At 32.7% G+C, this 17,907-nt stretch overlaps 1 protein-coding gene across 3 annotated transcripts in view; it reads left to right on the top strand.

The window, feature by feature from the left end:
• The first annotated feature begins 3,158 nt into the window (after positions 1 to 3,158).
• LOC143238577 (coronin-2B-like) overlaps positions 3,159 to 17,907 on the top strand; it is a 29,287-nt gene continuing 14,538 nt past the window's right edge. Inside the window, exons 1-6 of one of the 3 annotated variants that reach the window (XM_076478935.1) lie at positions 3,159 to 3,336; positions 11,244 to 11,352; positions 12,726 to 12,923; positions 14,411 to 14,527; positions 14,950 to 15,102; positions 16,238 to 16,402. In XM_076478935.1, the coding sequence (XP_076335050.1) occupies positions 12,726 to 12,923; positions 14,411 to 14,527; positions 14,950 to 15,102; positions 16,238 to 16,402 (633 nt within the window). In that variant the 5' untranslated portion in view covers positions 3,159 to 3,336; positions 11,244 to 11,352. Of the gene's footprint in view, positions 3,337 to 11,243; positions 11,353 to 11,597; positions 11,765 to 12,725; positions 12,924 to 14,410; positions 14,528 to 14,949; positions 15,103 to 16,237; positions 16,403 to 17,907 lie in introns of those variants that run through there. The other 2 variants (XM_076478934.1, XM_076478932.1) reach the window with 2 other exon arrangements.

Raw genomic sequence — 17,907 nt, 5'->3', positions numbered from 1 at the left:
TCTGAACTCTACTTTTTTCTGTTTTGTTACATCACTCTTTCGAAGAATAGGCACATATTACATTCAGCATGCCACATTATATTTTTAGCTTTCTCACTATTACTTTATAATTCAACCTTTTCACTTCTGCCACTTTTTCTTTCACTTCTGTGCTCAATAACATAGCTACTCCATATCTTTTCTTCGTAGTCCCATGATGAATGAGTTTGTAACCTTCTTCAGTTTCTCGTGTCTTTTAATCTTGTTTCTTCTATGCGTATTATTTATATCCCTTTCCTCTTCATGACATCTGTAATTTTTGCTTTCTTTCCTGATTCCAACTGGCTATTCTAATTTTTAAAAGCCACATATGTTGTTACCAACGAATCTGCCTACTTTTCGCAGTGCTAAGACTGTGACTCTGGGCATGGCTTTCCAGGGAAGTGCTCTAGCTCTGACATCATATCTTTTTGGACCAATTTTCATAATCTCTCAAAATTTGTATTTTTCGACTCGTTGTCTCTGCCCGATGTTAACCATCTTCCCTTAGTAACTGGATTGGCATCCGGACAACCTCCAATTTCATGCTTGAGTGTGTACAATATATGCACCATCTAAGTAAATATATTCAGTGTTCCAGTAAATGCAATGCCGTGTTTTTGTTAGCAAACCTCATGTATTATCTTTGCTGTTAAATATCATACGTTTGAAGAGTTAAACCTCCAATGGTCTGTGGCAAGTTTGTCTGAGATCGTCAAAAACGTAGTCGTAAAAATGTGGAAACGCAGACACACAAATGACACTTCTACTTTATAAGTGTTCTCTTTGAGAGTTTACTCTTCTTGAGGCTTCTGTGAAGACTTTAAGCAACTTTATAAAGTTTATATATAAACTTTATATATATATAAGCAACTAAAATCAGAAAAATGCCGATGTTATTACACTATACACCAAATTTACCGACCATGGAATGGTACGTTTTGTTTCCTCATGTGTGAATACTTAATATTTCTAAAATTAATGTGATTTTTCATACTCAGTTACTGTAGCAACAATAATTGTTATTATCTCAAAGCAATACACAAGTGACTACATTAAAAGCAATAAAACCATATGTGTTTGTTATACTGTTTACTTTACAACATAAATCGGTACACATTCAATCATAAAATACATAGAAAACTCCTTGAAACAAATACATTTAATCAGCTGTGAATCATTTATATGTTTTTGGTTCTAAAGTTCCATAAAAGCATGCAAGTCAACAAGCCTCGCCCCAGCAAATTTGCCTCTTTGTTTATACAATTTCGCTCAAAGTTCCTCAAGGGCTATCTGTAATGTGACGATCGATTATACAATTCGTTGGTAAAGAACTGGCAGTGGGTAGTGTGAACTAGCTGCCTGTACTCTAAGTTATCGCTTATAAATTAAAGGGAAGGCAGCTAGTCCACACCACACACCGCAAATACTTTACCAACGAATAGTTGAATCGATCGTCACATTATTTTATGTTTAATGATATGATTCGAATCATAACTGCCAGGTAAAAATTGCTAAAAACTTTCTATGTTTAATAATTTCTTAGTTTTTAAAAATATTTTTTTACTGCTGTAAAAGATAAAAGTTTACTGTACAAATTGTTACAACCCTATGCAACAATGATGAAACATACGTCGTGTTAGAAATGAATTAGCTGTTATATATATTTTCGATTAATGATCGATGTTTATAAAGACTCGTGGAAAATAAACGGTGACTGTCTCTTATGTCTATATAAACTTGTTTTGTATACTTTCCTACCTTATGGTTAGAGATAACATTGTGTCAGTTTAAGCAGATTAATAAAGTGTAACACATGAAATAAACCAACCAATCAATACAATCTCATTACTGCTTGATTGGTTGTTTTCTCTTTGATATTTTAAGTGTGTAAATTCAAAAATAAATAGAAACTGTCAACCAGTTAGAATCGCTTAAAATATTGCTCAATGTTTACTGGTCTACTGAACTGATAAATATTTTGAAGTTACATTCTTATAGGCTTAATACCATAGAAAATATTTTTGTGGAATTTTTTGAGAATTACTTGATGAAGTATTCTACCTGATTTTAAGAAATTAAGCAGGGTCAAAATAGCTAAACCATAAAGCAAGAGTTTTCTCTTGTAACCTTACGCTTGTTCAGAAAGTAGACTTTTAAAATGAATTGCGTCGAAGAGAAAGATATTTTGTCACTTAGAAAATACAAAACTATACTTCATGGTTTGTTTTTTTTCCCCTTATTTACTTATTATAGCATTAGATGGAGAGAACTGGCTAATATATATACTTAGACCATTATCCATTTTTTGTTGAAATGCGAAGTGAAATAAAGTAATTTTTAATTTAGATGTTGAAATTAGTATTAATTTTGTATCAAAATTGTCAGTGAATAATGACAGAATTTATGGCATTTGTACAACGTTTTTAATTATTATTTATAGTGTGAGGTTCAAACATGAAACTGTAAAATCTTGCTGCAACATAAAAATAGACATATAAACGTTATCATTGCTTTTATATCTGTCACATTCACTCGGAACTTTAATCAATAAGCAACGAAATTGTGCTTTAGATCCCTAATCATTATTACTTCAGCAAAACAATTAATTTATACTAATGCTCTTTTAAAATTATCATTTTATTTGCGACTGTCACATTTGATATTTCAACATTAATTTTGTTCAAACCTTTATCTGTAACATGTTCATGGAGTTACTTTGAATTCAAATAGCTGGTATCAGTTGGATAGATAAAGTAGTGCCAGAAAGTCTCAAGATCCTAAGATATCTTGCTCTGTGATAACGAAATACTCCAACAGCAACCTTCTTTGCAAAAGCAGTCAAGCACAGACTATAGTACTTGAAAAATTACCATTTGTGTTAAAAATTTCTTTTGCAGTGAACATATTTCTTGTTACTTGTCTTAATGTTTTGCATAAAGATTTTGAACAGGAATCCATGGGAGCTACGCCTCAGCGAACACAAACAACTCATAAAAAAACAACACAACTCATGCATTTTGATTATTAAGATATTTTAGCCTGTTGTTACAATGACGTAATGCTGGTTTGTACGACTGCCAGCCACTCCGTCAGCTCGGAATGAGTTGAGGTTTTCCTATTACGGTATTCGAATGAAGAGTATTTGATAAACATAATCAGAGCGCACCTCTATTGTTTGAAAGTTAAAGATTACGTTAGTTTTGTCACGTGATAGTTAGTACACGAAATCTTTCCGTCAGTACTTTACTTGACTAGAAACGTTAAGCCTAGTTTCTTTGGATTTAAATTAGTTCACGTACCAACAAAAATTATAAGGTATGTTTTTTATTGCGTTTTTGTTATACTTTGTAACTGTTTAAATAATCTAATGATTTGCTTTATATTTTAGATTTACAGTTTGTATAACAAAATTTACAAAGAGCTTAAATATATATATAGAAAGTTTAGAGACGGATTGAGCATTACAAATGTTCAACTTTCGACAAGCTTATGTCATCATCAGGAATATTTGTAATAAAGTTTCTTTCTCACACCAACTCAATCCGTCTCTAGACTTTACTTTGTAGAAAGAGGGTTCCTCGCCATCAAATATATATGTATGTGTTTGTGTATGTATATTAATATGTATCCCAGTAAATACATTTGTACTGATGATAAAGTGTGTTAAGTATTTAACAAGTGTAAAACTGTCAGATTCTGTATAAGGCCATTTATATTACAGACTTGTACAACTGAGATAAATCAACTAACACAGTATTTTCCAAACTAAGGGACCCTCCCCATATGGGCACGGCCTTTTAGCAGGAGAGCCCAAAAATACGACACAAAAACAGAAGACTTGGAGGCGACGATAACTTAACAAACTTAAAACTTTGCCCTCTTAGCTTTTTTTTTATCGTTTTCGCATTTGCTCATTCTTCTCGGGCATTTTTTCATTCTTAAAAGGATAAAAAACAGTAAAGAAAATGTAGATTTTGTTGCGAAAATTATTTTAACAATAATATATAGTACTGATATTTAAAGCTGCCTTTTGGTTGTGACTGCTGTATTTTGATCATGTGTGTGTTTCCATAATTATTCCTAATACAGCATATTATTAAAATTATCTTCCTTGTGACTGAAATACAATCCTCCTGCAGGTATTAGGAAGTCTCAGTACAGTTTGAAATAATCAGCTTCTTTCTCAGTTTTCAAGAAAACAAATATTTGTATTCTGTACTCTCAAAACATTAAAGTCAGAAGATACAAAACAAAATATTAAAGCCAAGAGAGTCCTACAAATAATGCTTAAGGAGAGGCTTCTTGAAAAGAGTATTTGTTGAAGCTTATGATAATCACGTACATAAGGTGAAAACATAATTCATGAAATGTGCAATTAGTGACTGGTATGTTTGGTCACAGTTTTTCCAGTGGCTATGCCAGACCAAACTATTTTGAGTATGCAAATCTGCAAGCTACTTGACAACTGCAGTCAGTATGAAGTAGCGGAGAAATCAATTATATAAGAACGACAATTTGGCATTGTTTGACTTTGCACAGATGATACGATGACAATATAAAATTATCACTTCTGAGAAGAGTGTGTGAAACACATTTCTGACGAAATTATTCTTGTACTGAGGTTATAAACATGTGTTTGAGTTATGAGCTTATAATTTTTCTCATATTTTTTGTATTTAACGGCACTGAAAAATAAAAGTACATGGATAAACGTAGGAATCGGAACCGTCCAGAAAGGTATCTGCGGTAAGTCGCACCCTAGCTGTGGCGAGCAAAGTACATCATCTTCTAATAAGTGAAAATCAGCGAAACCAAAGGTCAGTAGGTAAAATCCATTTACGTGTCCAAGGCAAGAATATGTGATTTAATCGTAAGAACCTCCATCAGTACAAGTGACACAACTATCATATACACAAGTTGCTTTTATGATACACAAGTTCAACTGTTGTCTGCATCAAGCAGCTGGAGAATGAAATGTGCATTCATGTCATTTCAAACAAGTTTGTTTGTTTGTTTGGAATTTTGCGCAAAGCTACTCGAGGGCTATCTGCGCCAGCCGTCCCTAATTTAACAGTGTAAGACTAGAGGGAAGTCAGCTAGTTATCACCACCCACCGCCAACTCTTGGGCTACTCTTTTACCAACGAATAGTGGGATCGATGGCCACATTATAACGCAACCAAAGCTGAAAGGGCGAACATGTTTGGTGCGACCCGGATTCGAATCCGCGACTCTCAGATTACGAGTCGAAAGCCTTAACCCACGTGGCCATGCTGGGCTCATTTCAGACAAAGACATACAGGTCAATACATTGGACAAAGTCTATGAATTATTTCTTGTGAACTAAATAGATTATGGAAAGATTCAGGAAGATTAGTATGTTTTGGATATGACATCGTCAGGACGAATACGTACGAAATGGGAACTACTCTGTTCGATAATATGATTGGTTTGGTTTGTTTGGAATTTCGCGCAAAGCTACACGAGGGCTATCTGCGTTAGCCATCTCTAATTTAGCAGTGTAAGACTAGAGGGAAGGCGGCTAGCCATCACCGCCTTCCGCCAACTCTTGGGCTACTCTTTTACCAACGAATAGTGGGATTGACCGTCTCTATATAACGCCCCCAAGGCTGAAAGGGCGAGCATGATTGGTGTGACGGGCATTCGAACCCGCTACTCTCAGATTGCGAGTCGAGTGCCTTAACCACCTGGCTATGCCGGGCCACGAGAATATGATACGTGGGGACATGGGATGATGTTTCAAATCCATTTCAATATAACATGCTCATCTCTTTGTTATCATCAACAATAAAACATGCAGGAAAACTTGTGGATAAAGTTGATGGTTTAGCATGTTATGTTTTATGTGAATTCCAAACATGTTTTTTATTCATCAAATATCTTAATATTAGTAATCCACTTGACTGAAATTGTTTACTGTTCCAATTGATTCGTCAAACATATTTCTCGCTCTTTGGTTTCTGTTTTAATCTCGCAAGATTCTCCATTTTGCTGTGTTATATGCAAAACGTATTTTACTAATTTCTTTTCATATTTATTGTCAAGACAGTATAAATTTTATCTTGAAAGATAATAAAAATGAAGTCATAATCAGCAACTTTATATATATATACACAGTAGTGTGATGTTGTTTTTTTCTGATGTATGATTTATTTTCTTACCTTTTACAGTCAACAACTCACATGCTTTTATGTTTAACTCGCAATAAAGCGGCGCCAACAACTTAATTTGCATACGTAATTGTAGTGATGAACGTATAAGTGATTTGAGCTTTCTTTAAACTTGAAGAGTAATTTCATTGTTCACTGACAGCTTAAAAAAGAAAGAAACTATAAAAGAGTACTGCTGTTTTTTTCTCGCCTGTTTATCTTCGTACATAAACCAATTTTCGTTTAGAACTTCGAGTGGTGTTACTAGACTAAATGTATTTTTGCAGTCTCCAAAGTATTCTGTTTCAAGAGTAAATACAACAAAAATTAAGGAAGTAACAAATAATTTTATTTCTTGTTTATGAAGTTCTTACGCCATTATATGTTGTAGCCTAAAAACGTATAATTCTTCTCGTGGTTCATGGCATGCGCACATTTTACAGACGCTACGACAGTACAGATTGCAATGTTTAAGCGTTCCTTATGTGACGTCATTTAAGTGTCCACTGACTGACAAACAACACGCTACTGTATAGTGGTGCGATTGCTTTCGGTTAGAGTGAAGGCAGTTTGGTCAGCACCACCCAACACCAACTTTTGGCCTACTCTTTAACAAAGAACATAAGGATTGACTATAACATTACAATACTCACGGCTGAAAGGGAATATATGTTTAGGGTCAGTATTCGAACCCTCGATCTTGTGATTGCGAGTCGAGTGCCCTCATTATTAGATCATGCATGGCTGTTAAGAGCCTTCACATTAAATAACATATAAGCAAGCAGTTTCGTAAAGTGTAGGACATAAACTTCCCAAATCAATAACGTATTCAAACGTCAGCATCTCGTATGTGATATATATTATTTATTGTCTTTTTAAAAACTGGCTTTATGACACTCGTATTCGACTAAAGTTTTACTCAAAGGATGGATGTAACACTGAACATTTATATTTTTAAACTTTAGGTGACTTTTATGCTTTCGCATTAAATTGTTTGTTTCTAGGGGGCGTCTTAACCAAAAACTTTATGACTCATTATTCTATATTACATTTAAGTTATTTGTAAATATTATGCTTATAATGATTCGAAATTTTTGGGAAGTGGGGGGAAATATATCTTATTGTGCTGAGCTAGATACCCAGGATGATATAAAAGAAAATCTCTAAAGAAAACATCATTATTTGGATCACACACACACACATGTACATATGTGTCTACATATATATATATATATATATATATACATGGAAAGAGAGAGAGAGAGAATTATTAATATTAAACAGTCAAGTAAAATAAAACAAAAACAGCAAATTCAAACGTCTAACTAATGATAGTTTGTAATAAACAAAAATAAGCCCAAACAAAAATAAAGAAAGAGGATCTCCAATCACCTTCCCACAACTTTACAGGCAGTGAAGAGCGTTATAGATGTGAGACGTTGTTGGCTGGAGCATCCACATCTCGCTATCCTAATTTATATTCCTTTTGATTATTTTATTGTTTTTATTATTTATGAATTTATTCATGTGAGACTTAGCAAACGAATGCTAAGACAGATAGAAAATGTATCCCACCGCAACATGGGCCCTACATTTTCAGTCACCTCCAAAACCTAGGTTACATTTTATACCCCACATTATAGCCTGTAACCTGGGGATTCTTTAGACTTTTGTTTGGGCTTGTTTTTGTATATTAGAATATGTATATCTATGTATATATATATATGTATACACGTACACACACACGCTTATCTATACAACTCATTTGATGTATTACGTGCATAAAAGTTAAGAGTATTCATTTATTTATTAGAAAGATTATTTATTATACACATAGAAGAATGTAAAACGGAACGGACAGTGTAATCTCTGCTTGAAATAAATAAATAGCGCAAAAACCACGGTGAATATACGTAATCATTTTTCAGGCAGCAAAGTCGTTGATTCGAAACAATAAAAGGAATTCGTGATGACATACATACATACAAAATAGAAGGAACCCGTTATACCAAGCTTCATTAACTTTATCGTGTGACAAAAAATTACTATTAAATAAAAGATTCGTAAAAAGAGATCAAATTTAGTTAAATTAGATACACTGTATTTTACGTAAATTTAGGTTCAGTAATTTTACACAAACACATCTTAATGAAGCAGAGAAACTAAAAAAAAAAGAATATCAAAACGTTCTAGAGCTGTAAGAAAGTTGTACACGGTTGCCTTTGAATGACTAGAGAAAAAAGATATAATTCTAGAATATTATTGACTAGCTCTGCAGCGAGCAATCAAACACTGCACATAGTTCAATTTATTATTATTATTTTTTAGTTTAATAGGAATTTATAATTAAAGTTTAATCTTTAAATGCTTAGAAAACACAGCAATATCGAAATTAACGTAACAAGGAAAAGTTGGGTTTAAATTTTCACTCACTATTTCGTATGCATGCCAAATGATCTGAATAAAATATGCAAAGGATCTATTAGTATACAAACAAAAATGAGAAAAAAATCAAGAAAAAGGCACTAAACTTGTTATTTTAATTCACTTGAAGTATTTATCAAAGCTAGCACAGTATGCAATTACAATGAAGGGATTTAGTGCTTTATCGTTAAATACGGTAGTACTTATTAATAAATATCGTGATGAAACAAAATGTCAGTCATAAAAATTGCACGTTTAAAAACACTTTCAAAATATCTGAGTATTAACAATGACTATTTCACAGTATTACCTGAGCAAACTAAAACTTATTGTACTTAGAAAAGCCGTGAAAATCGCGCTGTATACATGTTTATGGAGTGAATCAAAATTTCTCTATTTCAACGAATAAGTAAATAAGTAAGTGACTTTTCCAGACAAGCGTACAGGACAAATGATGAACTTTACTGCTCTAAGTTTTCCACAAAATTCTTCTGTTTGAGATCCAGATGATTTCTTTCTTGTAATCAGATTTGAGTTTTTAAAGGTAGGTCGGAAGAGGTCCTGATGATTAATAAAATTTAATCTGGTATATGTTTGCCCTAAGTTTGTTATTGGTGGCCCACAAAAATAGCTAATAAAAGGGAACAAAAGAAGTACAATAAAAAATTAAATTTTATAAAGACAGGTAGGAATTACTATATATGTAGCCTAGCTAACTATAGCAATATAGAAAGTTTTATGGCTTTGTTTACTTGGTTTGTTATAATGCAAAAAACTACACATAGGGCTATTTGTGCCCGGTTTCTATTAGTATACGTCCACAGGTATACCAGTGTCCCACCGGGGAGCATTTTTATTGAAACAAGAAAGTCAAAGTTACAAACTGAGCTACTGCCAAACAATTTTGTTTTTTCACTTTGAAAACTTCTATGCTGGTGAAATTGTTTGTAAATGAAATTTGATCTGCTAGTCAAGGTAAAAAAATTGCAAGGTAGGATATTTAACTGTAACGATGAAGAAATAAATTGTTTTTTATTTTTACGAAGAGATTCGAACTTATCTTGGTTGTGGTAGAAGATTTATGGTTTATTTCCTATCTGCTGGAGATACCCGTTAAAGGAACTAAAACTTGTATAAAGATTAATGTTAGATAATGTTTCCTTTATTTCTTTCATTTGTTATTAAATTCATAATCACCTTATTAGATGCTAATTGGTTAGTTTAAGGTACTAATTGACTCATTTAACTGATTAAGTACTTGTTTCTTTAAATCCTAAGCCACAAGTCTATAAGAAATGGAAGTTGTTTTTATCCCTTCTGCTCTTTAACTATACATTTCAATGGGGTTACTCCATCTCCTCTTCTGAATTATTAATAGTGATCATTTTGCTTCTTTTGAAATCCTACTTTGTATCGGGTTTTAAGACAACTGAGGCTATTGACATACTGTGTTTTCAATCTTTGAAACTCTATAACAACTGACTATACACTTTTAACACAGTTTTGTTTCAACTATTTAAGAATAGATATACTTAATTAAATTAAATTAAACAGTTGATGAACATATAATAAAATTACATATTGTTATTTTTAAATAAAATAACTTCATAAAATCGCCTTAACGAAAACATAGCTCTAACTTTTATGAAGAATAAAGGCAGGTTTATTGCCTGATTTTAGCAAATATATATATATAGCTATTTAAGAATTAACATACTAAATTGAGTTAAATAAAACAGGTGATAAATATACAATAAAATTAAATATTATTATTTTTAAATAACTTCATAAAATCCTTTTTACGAAATGAAAAGTTGTGAGTAGACTCTTAAGGGAGAAACGCAGAAAACAACTTTATCTTTTAATTGAATCATTTATTGTGAAGAATAAAGACGGATTTATTGCCTGATTTTAACTAAAATATATATTTGAAGCTGTCACTAGATGTAGCTATTCTTGTTAATACTTTTTGCCGTTTATTTATTTTGTGATTTTTTTCCAAAGTTGTCATATGTTTTCATTTTATCACTTAATTCATGGAAAATTAATAACAATATTTTATCATCTTAAGTGATTGTTACTAGATTATGTGCCATATAATTTTCTTTGACTTTGACTAATACAACTGATAGTGTACATGAAATTCTTTAATCCGAAAATAAAACGAAACTGTTCTGCACAATACAAGATAAACATAAAAATATTATTCCTTGTATGTACATTCAGCTTACGATTGGTTCAATATTATAGATAGCAAAAATCTTAACTGTCCCAAATAAATTTAAACATAATAACAAGGGGCATGTATGTACATACGTGTGTGTGTGTGGTGTTTCAATAACCTTAATAAAGGTTATGATATATTAATTATTTCTTTGATATTTTAAAAAAATAACAGGAATTGTAATTCGCAATATATGCAAGAACTATGTATATATATATATACGTGTCTGTGTGTGTATAGATAGATCTGAACATAATGTTAATGGTTTTATATATATATATATTGATGTGTGTTGACTAAATAGTCGGGTCAGAAAGTTATATTTAATTTTGAGTAGTTGACTTGAAGGGGGACGAAGTAGCCAGTACCACTCACTACCATAAGGTTTTTTTTTTTTTTGTAAAGCCTCTTGAACTCAAGAGCCGTGTTGACCGTCATTTTTGTAATGCTCCCATAGCTGAAAGTATACCAGTCAAAGAAGAGAGTCCGATATAAAGTATCCGTGCTATATGAAGTAAGATTTCTAGAAAACCTTTGCACAATAATAATTTTGAAGTTGGTAAAGAATTAAAGTAGATATTTATTTGGTATAGGTTTCTTAACTAATAATGATTTTATAGAGTGTATATAACAGTTTTAAATATGGATAGAAAAACTGGACACAACTAAACACTTAAAATGATAAATGTTCACATTACAATTTCAGACTAAGACTTAAGAACCTTTCTCATTACAAGCAACAGTCACTTGAATTGGAAAGTGGGCCTGGCATGGCCAGGTGGTTATAGCACTCGACTCGTAATCCGAGGGTTGCGGATACGAATCCCCGTCACACCAAACATGCCCGCCTTCTCAGCCGTGGGAGCGTTATAATGTTACGGTCAATCGCACTATCCGTTGGCAAAAGAGTAGCCCAAGAGTTGAGGGTAAGTGGTAATGACTATCTGCCTTCCTTCTGGTCTTACACTGCTAAATTAGGGACGGCTAGCGCAGATGGCTCTCGTGTAGTTTTGCGCGAAATTCAAAAACAAGTAAACAAACAAATTGGAAAGTAGGCGTAGCAAATACAGGTATAAAATAAGTTGATTTCAGTTGGATCGTAATGCAGATATAATAGTTGTGCCAACTTAATAGCTCATATTTGTGACGTCATTTTGGGGGAATTAGATTCAACTAATCATAGTACTGCACACAAATATATACTTTTATTAGAACGTCAAGAAATAACGACAATATACTTCGGAATTAACTAAAAAGTGGTCACACTATGTAATGTATAATGCAAGTTTTGGTAATTTGTAGAGAAAATAGCATCCTGTTACATTATTATAAGACTTGCTAAGTTACAGTTTCGCCCATAATTTGAAACAGTTTTACGTTCTGGCGTTTTTTAATATAGATAAAATGCCAGTAAAGCTTATCGCTCAAAGAATAAAAACAGTAAAGAAAATTAACTTCAGATTGGAATAAAGATTGGAGGAGGAACAATCGGGGTGCGATTCTTTCTTGACACAAGTCTAATAGTTTGGAGATGTCTTGCGACATCACTTTCTCTTAAACTACTCTGTGCAATAACTTTGCTAGGGAGACATTGCGGAGCAATCACGTCCCATAGTTTTGCCTTAAGATTATGACACTTTTTTTTTCATTATTAGTCTAAGCATCATAGTTTAACTACTCACGAAACATATGCCAGTAATTGGTTTAACCCTAATTCATTTTTATGATAATAAATTGCATATTATATTGCATGCCGACGAATACAAAGCAGCGAATTTTAAATCATTAATATGGTAAACCTTCAAGGAAAGAAACATGTTATGAGTGTACGCGAATAATTGGTTCAATTCCTAATTCGTTTTGTGTAAACATTGAATTGTTATGTAGATGACATTTCGAGGAGTACGAAACAGCAAGTTCAGACATTTGTATGGTAGCCCCTCAAGAAAAGAAAAGTGTTATGAATGTGTTCGAATAAGCATGACTGCTCATGACGGGAACCTTTGTGCAGTGAATCCAAAGTTTATTGCCATTATAACGGAATCCACTGGAGGAGGCTCCTTCCTGGTTTTATCTTTAGAAAACGTAAGTTGTTGTGCAGTATTTTTAATAAGTTTTGTGGAGAAATGCTAACGGGATTTGCATAACTAGGATGCAAATTACTTTCCGTTGACAATTCCTCACTATATTATAACATTTGGTTGGTTTGTTTCTTTGTAGTTAAGCACAAAACTACACATGCCCCCCCCCAGCAGGACGTCAGTATGTCTGTAGGCTCATCCGCTAGAAACCGGGTTTCGATACCCCTGGTGGACAGAGTACAGATAGCTCATAGTGTAGCTCTGTGTTTAATTCCAAACAAATAAATGACCTAAGGATGACCTAAGAAGGTCAAAGCGTTGTTTTGTACTTTATTTTAAGTAAAGTGTTAATACCTATACCAGACGTCTCCAGAATATTTCTTTACTTCAAGTGGGTTTCTCGTCAACATAGAGAAATTCACACAGATAAGTAACTTGAATTGTCATGATGCATAATTTTAGGAAACCTCATACTTTCTAGTTTTAGTATTTGAATCTGGAATGAAGTTTCCGTCATATTTCTCAACTTATGGTTATGAACAGTTACATGTATGTTAGTGTGTGTGTATATGTATATAACACCGAATACTTTATTCTAAGTAAGTTTGATATGAAAACTATGACCAATTTTATTTTAGTATCGTTGAGTGTGTGGAAACCACATAAAAAATAAGTTATCATTTTCCTAATTTGGTTGTCATTTTGAGCTGTTTTTCATGTTTCATCAACGCTTCATTTGTTTTAGTCTGTATCATAAGTTAAGTTCAACATAAGTTAAGCTACATAATTGCAGATTCGCTTGTTTAAAGAATAAATAAACTTAATGATTAATGGGATTATAAATGTAAGTGAAACAATACACAACAAAATTTGGAAAAGTAACGTTTAAACTTGTCAGAGCCTCTTGTTCAATGTTAAATTTGTGTAGTTTGAATTATGAAAGTGTGTGTGTTTTTCGTATGGCAAAGCCACAAAGGGCTATCTACTCAGCCCACCGAGGGGAATCGAACCGCTGATTTTAGCGTTGTAAATCCGGAGACATACCGCTGTACTAGCGGGGTTAATTATGAAAGAACTTATTACCCACAATTACTGTTGGTAAGAATGCTACGTTTCTAAAACCTCCACTCAACTACATTTTCACTGAAGAATAAGAAATATGACTTCATTAATATCAACAAGACAAAAATTCTCGTTGCAAGACGAAAATTTATAGTATTACCTATTGCACGAAGTCTGAGTTGTTTTATGTGGAACTAATAAAGTCTACCAGTTTGATTTGCAACGTTTAATCATTTCACATAAATATAAAATTCTGCTACTGTTGTTTGTTTGAGATATTTTCAGACTTCTTTAAAGTGAATTGCTTTAAGATTTTTTAATGAAATTTTAGCGACCTTTGACGAATGTAGAAAACATTTAATAAAAGATCAATGACGCTGGAACGAACATAAACAATTATTTATCATACTTTTTCTCGTGCCAATATAGACAGGTAGAGTTCCACATACTGCAGGAAAAGTGACTGGACATCAGGGGCCAGTGATTGATTTAAAATGGAATCCTTTCAACGACAATGTTATTGCTTCGTGTTCTGATGACCTTACGGTAATGTTGATCAATATATCTCTTTATTTTTATATAGATATTTCGTGAATCTCATCTACTTAACTAGCGACCTGAAATTTAACGTAATATCCTCTAGTTATTTATTTTTAGTTTATACCCAATAAGGTAACATGGCAAAGGACACCCATAACTTTTGTTGCTTGTTGTCCACAATCAGTTCTCAGTAATCTTTTCACATCGTTTTAAAGCGTTATCAATAGTTGTGCCACTAAGAGGTACCACTGTGTTTTATTACGTAAAATCACTATTGTTTTAATAAAGCAAAGATGCTATCACGTTATCTTAATTTCTTGACTTTCTTACAATCGGAACTAAATATATTTTAATATCTCACACCTTATTAATTTAGTGGTCTAACCTAAAATACTTTATCAATTTCATACAATTTTATCACGTTTTAGATTAAACTGTGGTTAATTCCTGACGGAGGCCTTGAGGAAGAGAATAAAGAGGAATCGCTGGTAACGTTAAGGGGACACAAACGAAGAGCTGGCCACTTAGAATGGCATCCTACAGCAGAAGACATTCTTTTTAGTGCAGGATTTGATTATCTTGTATGAAAGATTCTGTAACAAGCTGGAAAATTAAGCATGTGAACTCAAAGTGATCAAAGATTTAAATTAATAACCTCACACTTCTTAATGTTTGTTAGTATTTAATTATTACTTTAATGTCTAATTTTTGAACAAGTAAAAACAGTAAAAATAGCTTGAATAACTGTATAAGATATTCAGGAAATTTCATCCTTCCTCTGTTTTAAGAGTACTTAACTGTTATTTTGTTAAAATATTTAAAGTTTAAATTAATAATAATTGTAGATAGGCTCCAATTCCTATAGTTGTTATTATTGGAAATGAGCTATCTATTAATTTATAGAAAATTCGCGTGAAAGTGTAGTTACGAAATAACTAAAAAACTTTGCCGTGTTGTTTACAAATTAAGCTAATTTTTCTAGTAAAAATATTATTTGTCTGTTTTGTGCACACACAAAATTTATAACTAGGAAGGTGCTGTTTTGTTAAAAACCACGTAGTCAACTAATGGAGATAACCTATAATTTTACTTTACTTCTATTACGTATGTGTGTGTGATTTTTCCTTTCGGAAAAATAACTTAGTTTTAAGTCACAAAAATCTTGTGGTTAAATTAACTAAGTGGTAAAGCGATCACGAGAAAACCCACTTGTAGAGAAATATATATGTAAAAACGGCTGGTTTGGGTTGAGAAAAGTTTTATGTAGAGTAGCAAACAACGTTTAGACCTTCGAAACGTTGTTCGCTCCTCTACATAAAAAAAATTTCTTAACCTAAACCAGCCTTTTTTACATATATAAGTGGTAAAGTACTTGGCAATTAAAATGATTTGAGTAACCTTTTGTGATACATATTATTAGCTCATTTTTAAAGTTTGAAGTTTTCTTGAGGTAATATGAAAGGTCACAACAATAACGATAACATTATGCTGAAAATATAATTTATACACGATTTAATTTGCCATAATTTAACCGCTACGTGTATGTAGTTTTGGATAATCAGTTACTTTTATTCATAAATCATGTATGTACGTGAGCTACACTGATAACTAAGTAATGTTAATAACCTCCTCTGTCGTCATTGGTAGATTTAATCTCCATGTACTAAATTCTAATGTCTTTGCTCTAGTTCATATTAAAAAAAAATCAATCAACAGATTCTGGTGTGGAATACAGCAGAAGGAACGTTGGTTAAGTCCATAGCTTGCCACTCCGACTACATATTTTCCATGTCTTTTAATTGGGATGGAACTTTGCTAGCGACAACATGTAGGGACAAAAAACTCAGAATTATCAACCCTCAAAAAGGAACAGTCATAGAGGTAGGTTCATTTGTTATTATTGTATGCATAAATAGTCTCACTGAGAAAGGGGCCCGGCATGGCCAAGCGTGTTAAGGCGTGCGAGTCGTAATCTGAGGGTCGCGGGTTCGCATCCCCGTCGCGCCAAACATGCTCGCCCTTTCAGCCGTGGGGGTGTTATAATGTGACGGTCAATCGCACTATTCGTTATTAAAAGAGTAGCCCAAGAGTTGACGGTGGGTAGTGATGACTAGCTGCCTTCTCTCTAGTCTTACACTGCTAAATTAGGGACGGCTAGCACAGATAACCCTCGAGTAGCTTTGTGCGAAATTCAAAAAACAAAAAAACAATAACACTGAGAAAGGATCTTTTAATATATGAGGTCGTATTTAATTCAAATGATCCACCTATCTATTTTTAATAAAAAAACTAATGTGGAAAATGAATCGATTTTTAAGCTATGTTTATTGTTCGATATTCTAGAATTTATTATATTACATTCTAAAGGGCATAGGTATTACGTTACCATTTTATTCATATAATAATAGGACTTATTTCGTTTTTATATTTTCGCACCAACCTACACAAAGAGGTTTCTGTGCATGTCGTCCCTAGCTTATAGGCTAGAGGATAGGCAGCTAGTTAACACCATATGCCATCAACTTTTCTCTTATTAAATAGTGGAGTTTGAACTCTCATAGCACGCACATATAGCCCAAACGTGAAGAACATGTTTTTGTTCTAGCGGCCTGCATGCGACCCATGTACCCTCTGATTCACAGCTCGAACACGTTAATCACTCTACACTCCTTATTGGATCGAACAGATTACACACAGAATGTGAAAGTAAGTGGGTTAAGCTAATCCTTGTAGTATAGTTGAATGTTTTAACTGATCTTGGTGTTATGGTTTGATGGTTTAACTGATCTTAGTATTATGGTTTGATGTTTTAACTGATCTTGATATTATGGTTTGATGTTCTAAATACTTTTGGTATTGTGGTTTGATGTTTTAACTGATCTTGATATCATGGTTTGATGTTCTAAATACTTCTAGTATTGTGATATGATGTTTTAAATGCTTCTGGTATTATGGTTTGATATTCTAAATATTTATGTTATTGTGGTTTGATGTTCTAAGTACTTCTGGTATTTTAGTTTGATATTATAAATACTTCTGGTATTGTGGTTTGATGTTTTAAATGCATCTGGTATCATGGTTTGATGTTCTAAATGCTTCTGGTATTGTGGTTTGATGTTTTAAATGCATCTGGTATTGTGGTTTGATGTTATAAATACTTCTGGTATTGTAGTTTGATGTTTTAAATACTTCTGGTATTATGGCTTGATGTTCTAAATACTTCTGGTATTATGGTTTGATATTCTAAATACTTCTGTTATTGTGGCTTGATGTTCTATATACTTTTGGTATTGTAGTTTAATGTTCTAAATGCTTCTGGTATTGTGGTTTGATGTTTTAAGTGCATCTGGTATTTTAGTTTGATGTTATAAATACTTCTGGTATTG

This window comes from Tachypleus tridentatus, chromosome 13 (genome assembly GCF_004210375.1).
Source record: "Tachypleus tridentatus isolate NWPU-2018 chromosome 13, ASM421037v1, whole genome shotgun sequence".
NCBI classification, from domain to species: Eukaryota; Metazoa; Arthropoda; class Merostomata; order Xiphosura; family Limulidae; genus Tachypleus; species Tachypleus tridentatus.
The sequence above is the reverse complement of the archived record's forward strand: the minus strand, read 5'-3'. Positions and strand labels throughout refer to the sequence as shown.